We start from the raw sequence: 21,652 nt of genomic DNA, 5'->3' as shown, positions 1-21,652 counted from the left end.
ATGTATGTTGTCGGTCAGGAGAACAGAACTCCTTAAAAAAATAACCAACCCATAGGCTAAGTTTACAATTTTCATCATGAATTATATCTATTTCCTAGTAACACACGTTTTGGATTAGATGCGCACTATATTGATCTTAGTTGTCATAGTTTAAAATTAACTTCAGCAGAAAAGTATAACAAAAGAAACAGCTTTAGTTATAATATTTTTTTTTTACATTATTTTGTGTTGTGGAAGAAAAAATATTTACGTATATAAGCATCTATTTAAACAAAGTGAATCTTAATAATAGCTTACCCATTAATATTTTTATTTCGAAAACTAATTTCAATGAAAGCTTGATAAAGCATGGTTCATTTAACTTCCTTTGAAAAGGCGTAGAATCTTTTTTATTTTTTTTCCAAGTTCTTTCGTCACATTCCGTTTTATTTCACAATTTTATTTTATCAATTGTTGAAAAGAAAGTGTAAGAGAAAGAGATCAGCTTTAACTCTCTTAATTGTTCCGACTTGCAACGCCAACTAACCTTCCAGAAGATCTAGAAAACTATTTGAAAAAAAAACGCGAATAAAAAAGTTCAAAATACTTTGCATATAGTATACTATTCATTCTTTACATAACTATTTTTTTAATCCCTAATTATGATAATAATTAATGGAGAAATTTTAAATCTCCTTTCATTTAAAATCCATTGTTTCTTTTTCTTAAATAATCGTAAAGAGTAGTTTTAAGTTAGCCTTTTTAAGCCATAAGAGGTTAATTAAAGAAGCCTAAATTTGTATAACTTTAAACTCTAAAGGATAATTCGAAAACAGCTATAAGAGGTAACTTTAAAAAAATTTAAAAATACTAAAAGAATGCAAAATTTAGTCACAATTAATTATGAACGTCAAAAGCTCTTTGTATTAAACCATAGAACATCTTGTTGTAGACTTAACTGTGATACACAATAATGATCAGCAATTTTTAAATTAATATTGCCAATAAACTTTGTTTAGTATTTACTTAAATGAGTTATTAAAAAGATGTGATTTTTTCCATAAAGGTTTAAAACCACACAAATACTTTTTACTAAATTGAAGATTTCTCAGTTTTAAGTTCCTTTACCTACCTTTTTTTTATCGAGACATTAAATGAAACAAAATTAACAATAGAAAAAGGAATTAAGAATTTTTATTTGTGATGAAATTCAAATCACAAAATACTGCATGGAAATTGCTTGTATATATTTATTTTTTCTTTGGTGAAATTGTAAGTGAAAGAGGTAAGAAATATAACTTTAAATTAGCTCCACAATAAGATAACTTCGTTCCTTAATATTTCGAAGTAAGCATAAAAAAATAAAGATCAAAATTAAATTCTGTCATAAGAGTACAAATTATACAACAAAAAAATATACAAATATATTTTCATCGAACAGTTTGAAAAATACATAAGTAAAATTTCAATATTACAGAAATAGTGCCAATTTCACAATCTGCGCCAAGCCAGTTCTTTTGCATAATTTCAAGAATATTTCTCTGAAAAAGATAAGATTTTACAAATGAGTTACTTCTTTTATAACTTTAAAATTTATCAGTTACAAAGTGATACTGGTACATTTAAGTACAAAAAAAACCTATTATAAAAAACTTCTCACACTTTTAGTATCAAGTACACAAAAATCTTAATTTATTGAGGAGAAGAACAATCATTAAGTTAATCCATGAGTAGTTGTGTTAAATCTATTATAATACAAAATGAATTATTACAAAATGATGAATCTTGCTTGATGAATCTTGAAGTGTTTCTAATAATCACCTTTTTTAACTCCTCTCTGCTTTCCCCAGTAATCATAAGAGATTTCATATTTTTTAATAACAGTTTGTGATTATGATCCCGTTTTCGTCATCGACTTTAATCTTCATCACTCACAACACAATATTCTTCATTAATATTGTTCACTCTCCTCACTTTTTACCCAAAACAAATTTGGACCCCTTATGTATATATATTTTTCATTTCATTTTTGACAGGGAAATAAAAATATATAAATCTTATAAAATATGTAATATTACTAAAAACATATAAAAATATACAATAGGCGTACAGTAAGGACAAACTGTATAATTTAATAGAAATTGAAATTGCATTTGTGTTGTAAAATATAAAGAAATTTAAAGTAGTATTTTAATATAAAATTTAGTACAAAGTGATTTTGTCTCCATTGTTCAAGTCAAAGAACAATAAAGCATTATTCAGCAATCAAAGCACTATTATTTCTTAATTTCCTTTACAGTCAGAGCCATGTGCAGAAGTTCTAAAAATTTATAACCTGCTTTTGTCATAATTTCCACCAACTGTCGTTATTTTGCCTGTTTAAAATATCGTTCTAAATTATAGTTTTTCACTGTGTAGATCATGCTTAGTAAAAAAAAGTGGATCTGTAAATTGATAATTTAAAATTTTTTTTTTGAAAAATGAACCTTTTTAAATATAAAAATCAATTTTTCCCACTAAAATTTAATATATAATGGTCTGAGAGATTTTCATGTCATATCATGTGTGAGAGACTTTCACGAAATTTTCTTGATAAATTCCTTTGTTTTGTAGTTACTATCCAGTAAAGAGAAGAAAGAACTTTTATTTACACCTCGAATATAATCAAAAAATAGAAATCGAATAGTCCTCGAATAGAAATAAAAAATACACTTTGTTTACATCAAAAAGAATAACCAAGTTACTAACCACAGCTTTTTGAAAGAAACGTTTGTATCCACATTGTTGTTTAGTTTAATCAATTATCATTTTCGATAAAATTTCATTAGCCAATTTCGTATTCTTTTCCATCCATTCTGACCAAATAAGTGACGACATTATTTCTTTTTTGTTTGCTTTTATAAAACTAATTGCAAATAGTTTCACATTTGGTTGATTGAACATGTCAGCAAAAGAAACTATTTCACAAATGTTTTCCACGGACATTTTAGTAATCAACATTTGTGAGCACCGTTCTTTAAGATTTTCCACTTGATATTTATCAGCCACTAATATCAGTTTCAACAATTTCTCATAATCAGTATTGGTGATCGTGTCCGTATACAGAAACACTAAAAATGGTTGCAGAGTTTCACTTTCCTCGTCTGGAATATCAACAACGCCAGTCCGAGTTTCCAACATATCTTGATCGAACATGGTGGCGAACAACGGGAGATCGGGCCGACAGCAAGCATTTGTGGGCTGGTAAAAAGTCGTCACCAACCCGTAATTTCACGTCGGAATGCTTTTCACTTAACAACATATACTTTTAATCTTGTTGCATCGATGATGAAATCACTTTTCTCAGGGCATATTTATCACCATGATCATCAATCGATTTCAAAGCTCCACTGTAAGCAGAAACAACGCATATTAGGTTGAACGAATAAGCTAAATGAGAACATGAATGAGCTGCAACTTGCCACTTTTCGATCCAAGTCTCAAATCTTTCAGTGGACTCGAGTAAGTATTTCGGATCTTTAATGTCGATTTCCACTTCCTTATCATCTAGCACCATTATTTTCAGCTCATACAAATTGAAATCCATTTCAATTGTTATATAAATTCTTACACTGGACTCGGATATTATTATGTCAAAATGAATATTTTCTTGAGAGGAAACTTTTAATTTCTCTGAAAAACTCGTAAGTTCAGGAATATTTATTTTTCATTTGAAGGAGCACATCTGTGTCTGAATGGCTGCATGATTCATGCAAGTATGCTGTTCTTCGTGAGTTATATGACAACGCAGCATCAATTTGTCTCTCGCACCAATTTTTTGCATTCTTTTTCCCAGATATGAGAAAAAATTCTTATCCGAAATAAAGCAAAATCGACTGCAGGTGATGAAAGTTTCGAAAATGTATATGATTCCTTAGCAATTTTGTAGGCTGTCCCATCCGAATTAACAACTTCTAAACTCAATGAAACCGATACATCTTTTATAGTTTAATCCAAATTATACCTCTACAGGTGAATATTGATATGATCTGATAGAGGGGATCTCCTGCTCATTTTTAAAGACCACTTGTTTCCTTGCACTATATCATCATCAGCAATAGGACTCTCAATAGCTCTTGCACTCTTTAATATAAGTAATTGTGTACTGTCAATAGTCCAAATAAACGTGAATACTCCTTTAGTCTCGTTAGCCATAATTTTAAAAAAAGGAATTCTTATATATGTTAATCTAATATTGATTCGAAGTTGATGTAATTAGTTATTGAGTCGATAAAAATTAGCAAACGGTCGATATCTCTCCTATATTCCTTTAACTGACACATCTAAAGGCCTGGTTTCTTAGAACAGGACGCCGTCAGCTGGAAATCAGCGTTAACTTCTGATTGGTCCATTTGTGAGTTTGATAGTATACGTCATCGAACGCTCATCTTGAACTACAATTGCCGTCCAACTCAACTGCAGTTGGATTACAACGTGACGTTAACCGCAGAAGCAATGGCGGACAACATCCAACAGCACATTGAAATCAGCAAAGATTTTGACTTTGACATTAAACATAGCTTCTTCATTAAGCATAGCACTCTTCATTTAGCTCAGCTATAATGGGTTATTTCTTGGACAAAGTCATTATTTGTTCTCTAAAACACTGGTCGACAATCACAAAATCAATACAAATTCAAAATAAATATTTGTTTACTTTATTAACGCATGCGTAATGAGAGATAATGTCTGCGTTGGACCGACTGCTCACGCTGAGCTAACAAAAAAGTATTTTTTTGGCGTCAGCGCGACGTTGACGTCCCGCTGACGCCCAGATAAGGCGCTTGTCCTAAGAAACCAGACCTTAATGAACGAAAACTCCCCTTCAGTCACACGGAACAGATTAAATGAGAATTTTCTTTTGAAAAGCTATGAAATCATATGAAACACTCCTTCACTCAAACGGTACACAAATTAAATGGATATTTTCTTTTAAAAACCTCTGGAATCGCATGGAGCACTCCTTCAGTCACGCGGAACACAAATTAAACGGTGATTTTCTTTTAAAAAGCTATAGAATCGTATGGAACACTCTTTCAGTCACGAGGAACACAAATTAAACGGTGATTTTCTTTTAAAAAGCTATAGAATCGTATGGAACACTCCTTCAGTCACTCGGAACACAAATGAAACGGTGATTTTCTTTTGAAAAGCTATAGAATCGTATGTAACACTCCTTCAGCCACTCGGAACACAAATGAAACGGTGATTTTCTTTTAAAAAGCTATAGAATCGTATGGAACACTCCTTCAGTCACGCGGAACACAAATTAAACGGTGATTTTCTTTTAAAAAGCTATAGAATCGTATGGAACACTCCTTCAGTCACGCGGAACACAAATTAAACGGTGATTTTCTTTTAAAAAGCTATAGAATCGTATGGAACACTCCTTCAGTCACGCGGAACACAAGTTGAACGGTGATTTTCTTTTAAAAAGCTACAGAATCGTATGGAACACTCCTTCAGTCACGAGGAACACAAATGAAACGGTGACTTTCTTTTAAAAAGCTATAGAATCGTATGTAACACTCCTTCAGTCTCTCGGAGCACAAATTAAACGGTGATTTTCTTTTAAAGGGCTATAGAATCGTATGTAACACTCCTTCAGTCACCCGGAAAATTAAGTGGTGATTTCCTCTTAAAAATGAGGAATTTAAAAAAGAAAAAACCTATGGAATCGTATGGAACAGTCTTTTAGTCACGCAAACCGCAAATTAAATGGGGATTTTCTTTTAAGAAGTTTTGGAATAGTATGGAACACTCCTTCAGTCACGTAGAATACAAATTAAATGGTGATTTTCTTTTAAAAACATATAGAATCGTATGGAACACTCCTTCAGTCGAACATATGGACTCGTATGGAACACTCCTTCAGTCACACGAAACACAAATTAACTAGGGATTTTCTTTTAAAAAGTTATGGAATCGTATGGAATACTCTTTCAGTCACAAGGACGCAAATTAAATGAGGATTTTCTTTTAAAAACCTCTGGAATCGAAATTAATAACAAAATCGTTAGTTTTTGATAGGTTTTAAAGTCCTTAATCGCAGTAACTGACTACTGTTAGCACACCAGGTAGACAGAGAAGCTCTTTCTCTCACTCACAACATAAACTATATGAGGATCGTTTTTTAGCAGTCTTCTAATCGAAATTAATGAAATTAGCAACTGAATCGATAACTGTTCCAAAAACCCTTGATGGAAGTAACTGACAACTGTTAGTTCATTTGGCAAACGAAAACTCTTCTACAGTCACATATAACATAAAGTAAATACTTTAAATCATTCAATGCCAATGGAATAAGAGTCCGGAAATAACGACGATAAAATAAATAATCTTCCAAAAACTCCTCATGTTCAAAGTCTAAAATTTATAACTATTTATTAATAGAACAAAAGCAACAATCGTTTTTTTGCTGTAATTCTCTTTTTTTACGTTTTTTTCACCTTCATGTGACGTATAAGATAAAGAATTACAAGATTTTGTGATTTCCTTTCAAATCTTTTTTTTTCTTCCTGGTTTTCTTTGAAAAAGTTTCATTGCAGAAAAACTGTAGATTAATATTTTCGAGCTATGATAAGTTGCTTAGTTTAGTGGTTTTAAATTTTTTTTATGCTATGAAACCTTTTTCTTTGGTTAAAGGCAAGGCTTGTAGTATTTGGAGCATGCATAAATCAAATTGAGTAAAATAAGCTGAATTATGGTCTTTGAAAAAGAACTGTTATAAAGCGGGTGGTTGCTTTTGATTTTTGACTTTCGATTTTTTTTTAAATTTTCATATTCGATCAGAAATACTGATGTAATCATTTGCAAATACATATTTTTGTAGCAATTTATTCAGTATATTGTGAATGAAAAAATATGTATATCTATTTTAAAAATTGCTATTTCTTTTTTATAGACATTTTATGTTATGAAACTGATTCGAATTTTTGTGTATTTGTGAAAAGCGATTTTTTTCTCTCACGATGTTAACATCTCAATTGTAGAATAACTTCATGCATAAACCTTGGCATAGATGCTAATAGTCTCTGTGTAAACTTATGATTGAGGATAAGCTTGATTGTTAGGAATTCAGAAATATCATTTCTACTATTTCTATTCATATATAAAAAGTGCCCTTATAAAACGTTTTTTGTCAAATCTAATACAGTGAAGTCAATAAGAAAAGCAATACATTAATAACATTATTGAAAATTATTTAAAAAAGAAGAGGCAGTGGTATTAATTTGTAGTAAAGCAAGAAAAGCAGATTTGTAAAACCTAACGCTAACCCACACACCTTCTGTAGACTCTTTTCTAAGCGTTATAAAATTAATGAAAATGACAATTAAAAGAAAAACGAAGTTACGTTTTAAATGTTAGCTTGTAAGCTATAATTACAATAATTTAATTATAGATAGGGTATATAATTATTTACTTAAATTTTTGTACTAGTCAAGTGGACTTACAACAGGGTTGAAATCAGGTATCTATACTTTAGTTTCGCTCTACTCATCCAAAATAATCATAATTACTATAATACTAAAAGTAATTAGATTTGAGAATTACAAACTGTTTATCACTTAAATTGCCTTTTTTTTTATCAAACTGCATTTCCTTTTTTAGTTTAGAAAATACTCACCCTATTCATATGATTTCAATATATCATTATTATCAGTTTGCATTTCATTGAGATTAAGAAAGCTTGTTTTAATTCAGTATTAGCAGAAGATTTTAAGCTTTTGTTAATTTTCTTATAACTTAAAATTGCTGGTAAAGATAATTCAAATTTGTCTCTGAGATATTATCTCATAATATTTCGCATGCCATTTTTAGCGCTGCATCTTAAAAAATGTCATACATTACAAAGATATTACAGATAAACCAATTATGACAAACCTTTAATCATCATAATTAAATTCAATTAGTATAATCAAAAAAATAATTCTGTATAAAAACCATAACTATCTCACGCTATATAACTATCATTAAAATATTTTGATGTTATTGATAATAGTTTATTTTAAATTTAAAATTTCATTTTTTTTGTCAATAACAATATGCCCCTGTAGAGAGTAATAATTGTATTTTATTGAATTAAAAATTCATATATATTGGGTTTCAAACTTAGTAATATCATAATTTAACTCTAAAAGCCGAAAAACGAATAAATTTAATTATATAATTCGGTCATAAAATACCCATAATTTTCATATTACAAGTTAAATTTTATACACTTGAGTTTAATAAGCACAATAAATAATACACGTTTTATAGTTAAACTGTAACTAGAACATATACTCGTTTTGATTTGAATTTAACATGATGATATAAAAGCAATTTTTTTGTTCGAACTCAAACTTAACTCTGAAAAATCATTTTCAAAGTAAATAAATCGTTGAAATAAATTTAAATTCGTGCAAGCTATCTTATTATATATATAAGAGTTTAAAGCACATTAACGAGGAATGCAATTTTGAAATTAATGCAAACTTCAAGTACACAATATACCATAGAAGGAAAATTTTAATTTTCCGTTAGTAACTTGTGGCAGGTAAACCCTAACTTAGCTGCCGCTTTTTCTTCAAAATGAATGAGTCTGTAAATTTATAGGCCTTTTGCACTTTAAAACCACTTATTGCAAACTTTCTTTCGCCTGGATTAAATTATCTTTTTAAAAAAAATATATTAGAAGAAATATACTGATATAAAACGTTAAGAAATAAATAATACAGTATGTAATAATAACATTATATAATAATGTAAGTAAAATAATACAATAATAAAAGTTCTAAAAATAATACAAATATGTGACAATATTTAGTGAAACATACTAACATATTGAAGAACTTAATGTAATTTTTATTTGGGGAATCGAAATACATTTAACGTGTACGCCAAAACTTGGCGAATTGTTAAAGAAATCTCTTTCCACTTGAATCTTTCCTCCCCCAATTGATGGATTCCGAAAGATCGAAATATTGAATGGAGACATTGAAAATTCGGTTTTACAGAGTATCTTTCTACACTGTTACACTTGTATCATTAAACGATTTTTAAGAAAGAGCCCTGCTGTTTATTTAAGTCGCATTTTTTTTGTTAAATCACCAAGTGCTTATTTTCGGGACTAATATAGAGATACTACTAAGATTAGGCAAGAGTTGATAATTGATTTTTAAATGCGAATTGTTAAAATGAACAATGTAATTATAAAATTAAAATTAATAACCAACATCATAAATACTATTTTAATGTATATACTCCGTAATAGTATAGTCCCCAATCTACAAATTTAAAATACAATTTATTCAAATTATAAAACCTCAGATATTTTACAATTAAAAAATGACTTACTTTAGTGAAATTTGCATTGCGTTTCTATTCAAACATCAATCAACTTCATCAGAATTTCATTGGCTAATTTCATGTTCTTTTCCACCCACTCTAACCAAACAGGTGAGGAAATAATCTTCTTTTTGTTTTCCTTTATAAAATTAACTGCACACAGTTTCAAACTCGGTTGATTGACCATATCAGAAACAGAAACCACTTCACAGACGTTCTCCAACGACACTTTGGACATCAGTATTATTGAGCATCGTGTTTTCAAGTAATCCACTTGATATCTATCAGCCACAAACATCAGTTTCAACAATTTCTCATAATCAGTGTGGGTGATCGTATCAGTGTACAGAAATTCTAAAAATGATTGCAGAGTATCACTTTCTACATCTGGAATATCAACAATGCCAGTCTGAGTTTCCAGCATATCTTGATCAAACATTTTGGAGAACACGGGAGATCGGGCTGACAGCAAGCATTTGTGAGCAGCTATGATTTTGTCACGTGTCTTCAATTTAACGTCGCTATGCTTGTCATTCAATAGCATTTCTTTGAGATCTTCTTGCAGAGGTAATGGAGAACCCATTAAATATGGAAAAGAATAATCTTGCTTCCAATTCTCAGCGTTTGAATCCGAATTTTCACCAGAAGTTGTAATGGTACATACCAGAGTGAACGAATACGGTAAGTGAAAGCGTGATTCGTCCACAAGATGACTTTTTTCAATCCAAGTCTCAAATTTCTGGTTTTCGAAGGCTTTTTTTGGCAATTCACAATCTATTTTACGATTTTCATCATCCAATATTGATATATTCATTTTATGAGGTTGTAACAAATCCACTTTCTCAATTTTTATGTTAATTCCTTCATCAGAAGCATGCACAATAATATCTATATGAGTACATTCATGAAATGGAATTTTTACTTTCTTGGTCCAATTTTCAGGACCAGGAATATTTATTTTCCACTGTGTATGGATCACACTCGGAATTTCCACCGTCATTGCTTGTTTTTTGTAGCTTGCGTCAATTATGTGGCAGCGGAAAATTAATGTTAAATGCAAGAATCCGGTGAATTTCCAATACTGTTTCAGGGAATTACTGTCTAGAAAACTGTCAACTTCACTGCTAGATCTTCTTGAAAAAGTTATATTTTCCTTTACAACAGATTTGAAAATCTTCCCATACATATCAATCAATTCTAATTTATATGTTACAGTTATATTTTCAGAATTGTCGTCGTCATTAATTCTGCATAGAAAACACGAAAAACAACCTGGAGGTGATGATTGATATCGGTACAATCTTAAATACCATTTTGTACCATTCAATTGCTTAGCCTCAACAATTTTACTTTTTTTCTGGTATTCACCTGTTGTATTTAAAATGTGATCAAGGTTGCCGATTGTCAAAGTGAACTTAAACTCTCCTTCAGTTTCGTTAGACATGATAAAAACCTTTACACTTTGAAAATTTACAGTGTTTGAAGCCTGAAATAAATATTTTTTATTTTATATATAAGAAAACATAAACGACAACTTATATAATTCTTACCACATATCAAACTTTTATTAACTGATTACTTCTTCTCTCTCCGTAGACGTAGTTAATATTATCATGTGACATATGCATGTGATAAGATATCAGCATTTTTAGATTTTTTTAAATATTTATCAAGTGACTCCCTCTGAAGGACGCTGAATAGAACGAATTTTAAATATTAAAAAATTTATTATGAAACATGGAAGGTTCAATTATTGTTCAAGGGAATTCAAGACACAACAATTATTAATTTAATACATTTTAACAAAATAAGCTATTTAAATTTTTAAAAAATAGTACAATTTATTGACTCTCAAAACTTAAAAAATGAATGTTACTATCTCAATGTTGGCAAGAGATTAGAGTTGGTTTCATTCGTTTTTGCATTAAGTTTTAAATGAAGTTCATTGTTTGTTTTCTTTTCATTGATCTCTACAGCATAATTATTTCCTTTCGTGTTTTTTTCTCAAAATAGCGTAGCTTACAAAATTATTAATAACTGTATTAAATTGTAATATGTTTGTCAAAGAATTTGTTTTAGTGTGATTTCAGAAACACAGAGAAAAATGGTATTTTATCGCATAACTTTTCAAAGGATTGAAAAGTAAAAAATAAAATTTTTTGCTTTTCTCATCACATAGAATATATATATATATATATATATATATATATATATATATATATATATATATATATATATATATATATATATATATATATATATATATATATATATATATATATATATATATATATATATATATATATATATATATAATGTTTTCTGTCATGTATAAAAAAAGAAAGATCAATTTATAAGGGATTGATTTAAACTTTTTTAACTTATTGACTCGCAGAAGATTTGTTAGTAAAGGTTGCTCCCTTTTTGGAACGTGGTTCATAGCATAATAAGTAAGAATGCCGATATGAATTAATAACAATAGTTCGTTTTAGAGTAATAATATGTAATTTAAAGTGTATGTAATATGTATAATATGTAATTTAAAGTAAAAGTAATATCACAATAAACAATAAATACTCTTTGAAGCTAGGTTTTAGATTTTGTATGATGATTAAAAAAAAATTTAAGATTTTTTTAAAAATTAGTAACATTTTATTATTATAATTACAATTAAAACAACACTCATGTAGAAGATAATGACATCCAAAATAGTTTGCACCATTTAAAATAACAAATTTAGTAAAAGGTTACTATCACTAAAATGACAATAACTTTAAAATTCAATAATATACCGATATTCTTTTATTTATATGACGCTTGTTTTGAGTCAACGAAATTTCATTTTAGATCTTTTTCAGTTCTTTCGTTTGCTTTCACACCTTCGTTTGAGTCTTCCTTATTATGGGTTGCGAGCAAGCATTATTAAATAAGTATAGTCCTCATAGTCTTTTTTAAAAAATATGTTATAAGGTTACCTTTGTATTTAAAAATCCTTATCTTAAAATTTCAGATGTTATTCGAATAAAGTAAATTATTCAAGTGTATTTTTTTTATCAGGAGACCTTTTAATAACTTTAATGACATATACTCTAATTTGTTCCTTCTTTTTGAGCCTGATTAAGTATGAATCACCTTTTGATTTCGTTATCACGAGATATATAAATGCTGTAGATTATTTTTGGCGCTTCAGAATCGTTAATGGTTTATGGTTATGGAATCGTCCGATGGTTTTCAGTCAATACAATCAATAAAATAGAACTTTCTAGCGTTGCGCATTCTATTGGAATTACAAATGCCATAAAAATCCTTAAATTTGAAATATAAATAGAAACTGGTGAAAAAAGTATTGCTTTTCAAGACGTTAAAAAAACTATTGGATTTTAATATTGCAGGAAATAACAAATATCACTTTATCATAAAAAACTATGTTGTCTGCTTATAATTTAACGTATTGAAATCCATCGCATTTAAATTTGATATGTAAACATTTTATTGTTAACAATCAATTTTATAATACACTCTTAATTTCATACGTTCACTAAACTCCATGATCAATAAATTTTAGCAAAAGCATTAAGCACTTTTCATTGACCAATAAAAACTTTTCTTTGAAAACTTTTCTTCTATCCGGAAAAAAAGTTCCTAATATATAAAACAGCCCATCACACTAGTTTTAACTCATGCTAAAAATGGAGAACAAAAATAGCAGTTTTTGAAACAAAATAAACGTTTCTCAAGAGGGTTTTCTTTTTTTGTAGCTAATTTGAATAAAATGGCCTTGAATAAAATCTGAATGAATGACATTTTAACTCAGAAACTTATAATTGTTTTAAAGAGCCCCATGTCATCAAGAATATTACACTAAAATAAAAAAATTTAACTTTGCTTCTGATATTATCAGAAAGAATGGAATAAAAGAAGCCATTTATTATTAGAAAAAGAAGAAGGCCAAAACCACTATGAGTCAATTTTAGTCTCGATTCAGATTTTAAAGCGATTTGAAGAAAAGATTGACAGTCCAGATCAAACAGAAGGCTGTCTTAGTGAAATATTCAGCAGAAAACCTTGCCCCACCCTGGGATGTCGTGTCAAATATGATAGTAATGTGTGCTATGTTATAGCGTCATCGATATTCAGTTGCTGATTTTAAAAATATAATAGACTTGATAAGAACGAAAAGACTTAGAAATAAGTAAAATTCTAGCAATGATATAAATTTATAAAAAAAGAATTACTCACTTTCATAAAAAGTTGTTTTGGTTTTAATCGGCAATCATTTTCATTAAAATTTCGTTAGCCAATTCCATATTCTTTTTCATCCACTCTGACCAAACAGAGGATGAAATTATTTCTCTTTTGTTTGCTCGTATAAAATCGAATGCAGAAAGTTTCAGTTCCGGATGATTTACCATTTCAGCAACAGAAATTACATGACAAATGTTTTCCACGCTCAATTTTAATGTCAGTATTTGTGAGCATCTTTCTTTTAGGTTGTCAACTTGATATTTATCAGCTACTAACATCAGTTTCAGAACTTCCTCGCAATTGGCCTCGGTTATCGTGTCAGTATACAGAAACTCTAAAAATGATTGCAGAGTTTCACTTTCCACGTCTGGAATATCAACAACGCCAGTCTGAGTTTCCAACATACAGTGGCAGTCAAAAGTATTTGTACACTTAAATTACTAACTTCAAAAGTGAATAAAAATTGAAATTGCGTAAAAATTAATTGAAATTTTCAAAAAATCTTAATGTTTTTCAAGTTGTTGCATGAATGATTTGAATTTTTAAGAGAAAAGTTTTAAATTTGGTCATAAAGAGCTCCTCGATAGAGTGAGAATTTGAATCTCACCACTAAACCTCGTGCTTCAAAAGTATTCGTACATCCACATTTCAAGTTGTAAAATAATAAAATTAAGAGAATTTGTGCACCAAATATCGTTTGTGGGAATATATTTGGCGAGATTTTATATTATTCTTACTTTTACCGCTTTATCTGTTTCATTCTTATGTTTACTAGCTTTGAAACTCGCATTTTTGGTTGTCAATCATACAGCTTTAAATTGAGATGGCTCGGAAGGGAAAAGAAACTTCTCTCGCTGAAAGAAAACTGATAATGAAACTACATAATAACTCTTTAAGAAAGATATCACTTGCTATTGGAAGACTCCGATCTACAGTGCAGAGTGTTATAGATCGACATTGCCAACGCAATACTGTTGAAAATATTCCACGAAGTGGACGCCCAAAAATTCTCAGCATTAAGCACAGACGCCTACTCGTAAGATTGATTAAGAAAAATCCAAAATTGAGTGCCCCGGCAGTAAAAGCAGAACTCCTCAAACAGGGAATTTCGATCTCGGTAAGTACTATACGCCGCACTTTTAACGAATCAGGATTCCATGATCGAGTATCTCGAAAAAAGTTTTTGTGTCGGAAGTTAATAGAAAGAAACGAATGTCTTTCGCCAAACAGCATGTTAATAAAAATCCTGATTTCTGGAACAGGGTTATATTCTCGGATGAGAGCAAGTTTAACGTGTTTGGATCTGATGGCAGACAAATTGTGTGGCGTAAAAAGAGTACAGAGCTACAACCAAAAAATTTGAGTGCGACAGTAAAGCATGGCGGTGGTAACATTCTAGTTTGGGGATGTATGAGCGCACATGGAGTGGGTAAATTGCACATCATTGATGGGATTATGGATCACAAAAAGTACATTGACATTCTAAAAAGTAATTTAAATTCTAGCGCTTCACAAATGGGTCTTCAAACTAACTAAATATATATTTCAACAAGATAACGACCCAAAGCATACAGCTTATAATGCTAAGCTCTGGGTATTATATAACACTCCCGAAAGACTCAACACACCTCCACAATCACCAGACATGAGTCCTATTGGGCATTTGTGGAGTATTTTAGACGACAAAATCAAAAATTGAGGAGTAAAAAATAAAAATCAGCTGAAAACCGCCATATTGGAAGAATGGGCATCAATTACACCAGATATTACAAAGAAGTTGGTAGATTCAATGCCAAGTCGAATGAAAGCAATAATTAAGGCGAAAGGGTATCCTTCTAAGTATTAAACTGTGATATACTATATAATTTTAGGGAAATTTCTTAAGTGTACGAATACTTTTGGCACAAAAGTTTTGATAATTAATTTCCATTTTTTATATTTTTTTTCTGTAATTGTTTTACAAGAAAACTTCTTTTGATTAAATTGCTCAAAAATAAAGGATACAAGGCCTGGTATCTGTGTTTAATGACGTAGTATAATTAATAAAATACTATGAAGCGATGAGCACTTCAAAATTCATTGTACGAATACTTTTGACTGCCACTGTATCTTGATCGAACATGGTGGCAAACACTGGAGATCGGGCTGACAGCAAGCATTTGTGGGCTAGTAAAAAGAGGTCTCCAATGCTTAATTTCACGTCGGTATGCTTTTCACTTAATAACATAATTTTTAAATCTTGTTACAAGAATGATGAAGTCATTTTTTAAGGGCATATTTATCACCATGATCATCAAACGAACCACGTTCAATCGATTCCAAAACTCCACTGTAAGCAGAAATAACTCATATTAGGTTGAACGAATAAGCTAAATGAAAACATGAATGAGCCGCAACTTGCCACTTTTCGATCCAAGTCTCAAATCTTTGAGTAGACTCGAGTATATATTTTGGATCCTTAATGTCGATTTCCACTTCCTCATCATCTAGCACCATTATTTTCAGCTCATACAAATTAAAATCCACTTCAATTGTTATGTAAATTCTTTCACTGGACTCGGATATTATTATGTCGAAAAGAATATTTTCTTGAGAGGAAGCTTTTAATTTCTCTGAAACAATCGAAATCTCAGGAATATTTATTTTCCATCTGCGCTTGAATGGCTGCATGATTGCTGCAAGTATGCTGTTCTTCGTGAGTTATATGACAACGCAGCATCAATTTGTCTCTCGCACTAATTTTTTCCATTCTTTTTCCTAGATATGAGAAAAAATTCTTATCTGTAATAAAAAAATCGACTGCAGGTGATAAAAGCTTCGAAAATGTATATGATTCATTAGCAATATTGTAGGAAGTTCCATCCGAATTAACAACTTCTAAACTCAATGAAACCGATACATCTTTTATAGCTTCATCCAAATTACATCTCTCCAAGTGAATATTGATATGATCTGACAGAGGGGATCTCCTGCACATTTTTAAAGACCATTTGTTTCCTTGAACTATATCATCATCAGCAATAGGACTCTCAATCGCTCTTGTACTCTTTAATATAAGTAATTGAGTACTGTCAATAGTCCAAGTAAACGTAAATACTTTAGTCTCAGTAGCCATAATTAAGTAAAATTACTTCTTATATATGTTAAACTAATATTGAATCGAAATTAATGTAATTAGTTATTGAATCGATAAGAATCAGCAAACGATCAATACCACTCTTCTATTCCTTTAACTGACTACTGATAGCATATCTAATGAACGAAAATACCCCTTTAGTCACACGGAACAGATTAACTGGATATTTTTTCCTTTATAAAACCTCTGGAATCGTATGGAACAGCCACGCGGAACACAAAATGAACGGAGATTTTCTCTTAAAAACCTTAGGAATGGTATGGAACACTCCTTGAGTCACACCCAGCACAAATTAAATTAGAATTTTCTTTTAAAATTCTTAGTAACCGTATGGAACACTCGTTGAGTCACTCAGAGCACAAATTAAATAGGGGTTTTCTTTTAAAAACCTATGGAATCGAAATAAATAACTGAGTGAATGAGGATCGTTTTTTAACAGTCATGTAATCGAAAATGATGAAATTAAAAACTGAATCGATAACCTTCGATAGTTCCTAAAAGCCTTAATTGAAGTAACTGGCTATTTTTCACACATTTGGTAAACGAAAACACTCCTTCAGGCCAATATAACATAAAATAAATGCTTTAAATCATTTAATACCAGTGTAAGAGTTTGGCAATGAAGACGATAAAATAAATAGTCTTGTAAAAACTTTCCATGTTCAAAGTCTAGAACTATTCATCAGCAGAACAAAAGTATTTATCGTTTTTGTGCAGTAATTCTCTTTTTTTACGTTTTTTTTTCATCCTCATGTGATGCATAAGATAAAGAAATACAAGATTTTGGAATTTCTTTTTCAATATGTTTTTTTTTCTCTGAATTTCTTTGAATAAAGCTTTATTGTAAAAAGAAAAACAGTAGATTTATAGTTTTGAATTATGATAAGGTGCTTAGTTTAGTGGGTATAAATTTTTTTTTAGCTAAGAAATCTTTTTCTTTGGCTAAAGGAAACGCTAGTAGTATTTGGCCCATGCATAAATCAAATTGAGTAAAATAAGCTGAATTACGGTCTTTGAAGAAGAACTGTTATAAACTGGGTGAATGCTCATAAAAAAAAAAAATTTCTTTTGATTTTTGGACTTTTAACTTCCGATTTTTTTGCACTTTATTATTAGATGAGAAATACTGATGTAATCAGTCGCAAATACATATTTTTTTGGCAATTTATTCAGTATATTGTTAATGGAAAAATATGTATATCTATTTTAAAATTTGTCTTCCTTTATTGAAATTTTACTTCATTAATTTCAATAAACTAACCGAAATATTTCAAAAAAAATAAACGCTTATTCGATATAAACCTGTACAATATAGTATGTAAACCTATTACAAGTTTTAAAAAAAAAAGAAACAGAAAAAAACCTAACAAACTGACTTTTCCGCGGAATACCTTCAGAGAATCCCTGGGTTATTTCATCTATACTAGAAAAAACAAGTTTAACGTTGAGCCATAATATCTATACATAGAACCACAATACGATGTTATTGCCTTCAAAGATTAAGCGCGGCCTTCAAGTTCCCTCTTAAGGTTTTAATTAGTTTCCTCTTCTAAAGAAGATACTAACATTTTTCAGTCTGTTTACGTCTTCAGACAATAATTGGATCAGGTCCGGTTGTAACACTTTCGGTCTAATTTACTGTGGAGAAATAATTGGTCGTAGGCCGGGATAGGTCGGTAGGGCGCTGGGCTCATGTCCGAGAGTTCGTGGGTTCAAACCTCGACTGCCGAAGATTCCCCATGTAGTAAAGTGACTGATGCACGTTAAATCTGTCGAGTCGCAAAAGTCCTCCATGTTCCCATAAACAAATAAATACCTCTGGCGGTAACGGATTGGAGATTGATCGCTCTCTGTTTCAGGTCAAAATTACGATCTGTGGATGAATGAATGGATGTATGAATGGGTCCGCCGTATAAACGGGTGTGACGTATGTTGTGGCAGAAGTATGGTGTGGCTATTGGAAAACAAGAACAATCGCACACCTCTACCCAAACAGGCATGGTACAACAACAATTGGTCGTGAGGCTTTTGAATTAGATTATGTGATCAGACACTGTCCGTTCGTAATGCCATATTCAGGTGCTCAGATGATCTCGATTTCAGTTCAGGTGTATCTACAGCATAAAGTGGATCAACCTAAATACAAAATAAGGTTTTAACAACCATATTAGGTTGCAGAAAATTTAAAGGGGTCATGGTTTAACACTATAATATCATTCACTTTTAAAAGTGCATGAGTTAAAAATTTATTGTTTGTCTGACTGTTACGGATGCGTAATTATACCATATATCTTATACCGCTTATCCATATTATTAGTGAATGAAAATTGTTTCACTGATATTTTGAAGCATGAGGAAGGCCACTTTTACCATTAGAGCATTTTACTCTGAAAAATTTGCGTTATATCTGTGAAAAACTAATTTTTTTCTTAGGGTTAGTAATCAAATGTCATTTCAATGAAACTTGGTTTACGGATATTATAAGGAATGAGGAAGATCAATCAATATTAGAATGTCTTACTCTTAACGTTTGAGTGGTAATTGTGAAAAGCGATTTTTTTCTTCACCTCAATTTTAGAATAATTTCATGAATAAATCTTAGCATAAATGCTAATAGTTTTCGTGTAAACTTATGATTGATGACAAGCATGATTGTTAGAAATTGAGAAATATTTCTATTCATACATAAAAAAGTGCTCCTAGAAAGTGTATTTTTTCAATGCGAAGTCAGTAAGAAAAGCAATACAATAACATTACTGAAAGTTATCTAAACAGGAAGATGCAGCGGTATTAATTTGTTGTAAAAGAAGAAAAGCAGATTTGTAAAATCTAACGCTAACCCACACAACTTCTGCAGACTCTTTTCAAAACGTTATAAAAGTAATGAAAAGGATCATTAAAAGAAGAAAGAAGTGACATAATAAGGGCCAGCTTATAAGCGATAATTAATATAATTTAATTATAGATTGGGTATATAATTACTATTAACTTAAATGTATGTACCAGTCTAGCGGGCTTACAGGGTTAAAAAGAGATATCTATTGAATAGTTTTGCTCTGTTCACTCAAAATAACTATAATTACAATGATACCAAGAGTAATTAAATTTAAGAATTAAATTACAAACTGTTTATCATTTGAAGTGAGTTTTTATCAAACTGCATTTCATTTTTTAATTTAGAAAAATAGTATACTATTCATCTGATTTTAATTTATCATTATTATCAGCATATTTCAAAGATCAAGAAAAACTTGTTTTAATTAGGTATTTACAAAAGATTTTAAGTTTACTAAGTTAATTTTGTTAAAACTTAAATTTTTAGTAAATATAATTCAAATTTGCATATGAGATATTATCTGATAATATTTCATGTGCCATTTTTAGCATCGCATCTTAAAAAATGCCTTATACTTCGAAGATATTACAGATAAACTAATTATGAAAAACCTTTAATCATCATAATCAAATTTAATTAGTAGAATTAAAAAATGTAATTCTGCATGAAAACCATAACTATCACAAGCTATATAAAAATCATTACCATGATATCACTGATAATAGTTTATTTTAAACTTAAAAATTTAACCTTATTATATGTAGATGATTATATACCATATAGACAGTAATAATTGAATTTTATTGAATTAAAAATTTGTATATATTGGCAAAATTAGTAATATCATAATTTAATCCTAAAGGCTAAAAAACGAATTAATTTAATTATTTAATCCGAATATTAAATAACCATAATATTCATATTACAAGTTGAATTTTATGCACTTGAGTTTTAAAATGCACAGTTTACGTTTTAATGTTAAACTGTAACGAGAACATATCGCTGGTTCAAAGTTAAAACGACATTTCTGCACTCACTTCTCATTCAAATAACATGAGAAGTGAGTGCAGAAGTGTCGTTTTAATTTTGAACCAGCGTTCAGATTTGAATTTAACATGATGATATAAAAGCAATTTTTCTGTTCGAACTCAAAATTAACTCTAAAAAGTCATTTTCAAAGTAAACAAGTTATTAAGTTGTCGAAATAAATTTAGATTCGCGCAAGCTATCATATTGTACATATTAGAGTATAAAGCTGATTAACGAAGAATAGGTGATAAATTAACCACTCTTCGAAACAGATGAAGCAGTTTTAAGTACACGATACACCATGGAAGGAAAATTTAAATTTTCAGTTACTAACCAGTGACTGATAAACTAATAAATTTGCAGCCGCTTTTTCTTCGAAATAAATTAGTCTGTGAATTGATCGGTCCTTTTCACTTTAAAGCCACTTATTGCAGACTTTTTTTTCACTTGGATTAAATTATCCTTTCAATTAATTATCAATACAATTATATAATAAAATAAGTGAAATAATACAATAACAAAAGTTGTAACTCAAAAGTTGTATAAAAATAATGCAAATATTTGAGAAAATTTAGTTAAGCATACTCACATATTGAAGAACTTTAAATAAAAATATTAGGGGAGGGAAAATACATTTAACGAATACGCCAAAAGTTTTTAAAGTTTTCGAACTTTAAAACTAAGTTTTCGAACGAACTTTCTTTCCATTTGGGTCTTTCCACCCCAAATTGATGGATTCTTAAAGATCAAAATTTTGAATGGAGACATTTTAATGAAAATTCGGTTTTACAGAGACTCTTGCTACATTGTTACACTTGTATCATTAAATGAGTTTTAAGAAAAAGCTCTGTTGTTTATTCAAGTCGCATTTTTTCGTTAAATTGCCTAGTGCTTGTTTTCAGGACTAATATCGAGATACTACTAAGATAAGGCGAGAGTTTATAATTGATTTTTAAATATGAACTGTTAAAATGAGTAACGTAATTATGAAATTAAAATTAATAACCAACATCTTAAATACTATTTTAATATATATACTCCGTTATAGTATTGTCCCA

The 21,652-nt window shown here is 29.8% G+C and overlaps 3 protein-coding genes across 5 annotated transcripts in view; all 3 read right to left on the bottom strand.

Moving 5' to 3' along the window:
- The window catches only part of LOC122270362 (uncharacterized), a 60,486-nt gene that overhangs the window by 23,030 nt on the left and 15,804 nt on the right, over positions 1-21,652 (bottom strand). The gene's annotated exons all lie outside the window — the stretch shown is intronic.
- The window catches only part of LOC107436317 (speckle-type POZ protein B), a 64,267-nt gene that overhangs the window by 37,061 nt on the left and 5,554 nt on the right, over positions 1-21,652 (bottom strand). The gene's annotated exons all lie outside the window — the stretch shown is intronic.
- LOC107436303 (uncharacterized) lies at positions 1,154-13,992 on the bottom strand. Of its 2 annotated transcripts, XM_071177313.2 has the most exons (3): positions 13,588-13,992; positions 9,358-10,834; positions 1,154-1,520 (listed from the first exon to the last, which is right to left on the bottom strand). In XM_071177313.2, exons 1-2 carry the CDS (start codon positions 13,591-13,593, stop codon positions 9,386-9,388), a joined length of 1,455 nt encoding a protein of 484 aa, XP_071033414.1. In that variant the 5' UTR covers positions 13,594-13,992; the 3' UTR covers positions 1,154-1,520; positions 9,358-9,385. The 2 variants fall into 2 exon arrangements, 1 of the variants encoding a protein (XP_071033414.1); XR_011636111.2 differs by lacking the exon at positions 9,358-10,834.

The sequence above is a fragment of the Parasteatoda tepidariorum genome, chromosome 2, assembly GCF_982258835.1.
Source record: "Parasteatoda tepidariorum strain Cologne lab strain chromosome 2, Ptep-v5.0, whole genome shotgun sequence".
Lineage (NCBI taxonomy): Eukaryota > Metazoa > Arthropoda > Arachnida > Araneae > Theridiidae > Parasteatoda > Parasteatoda tepidariorum.
This window is presented reverse-complemented; position numbering and strand designations above follow the sequence as displayed.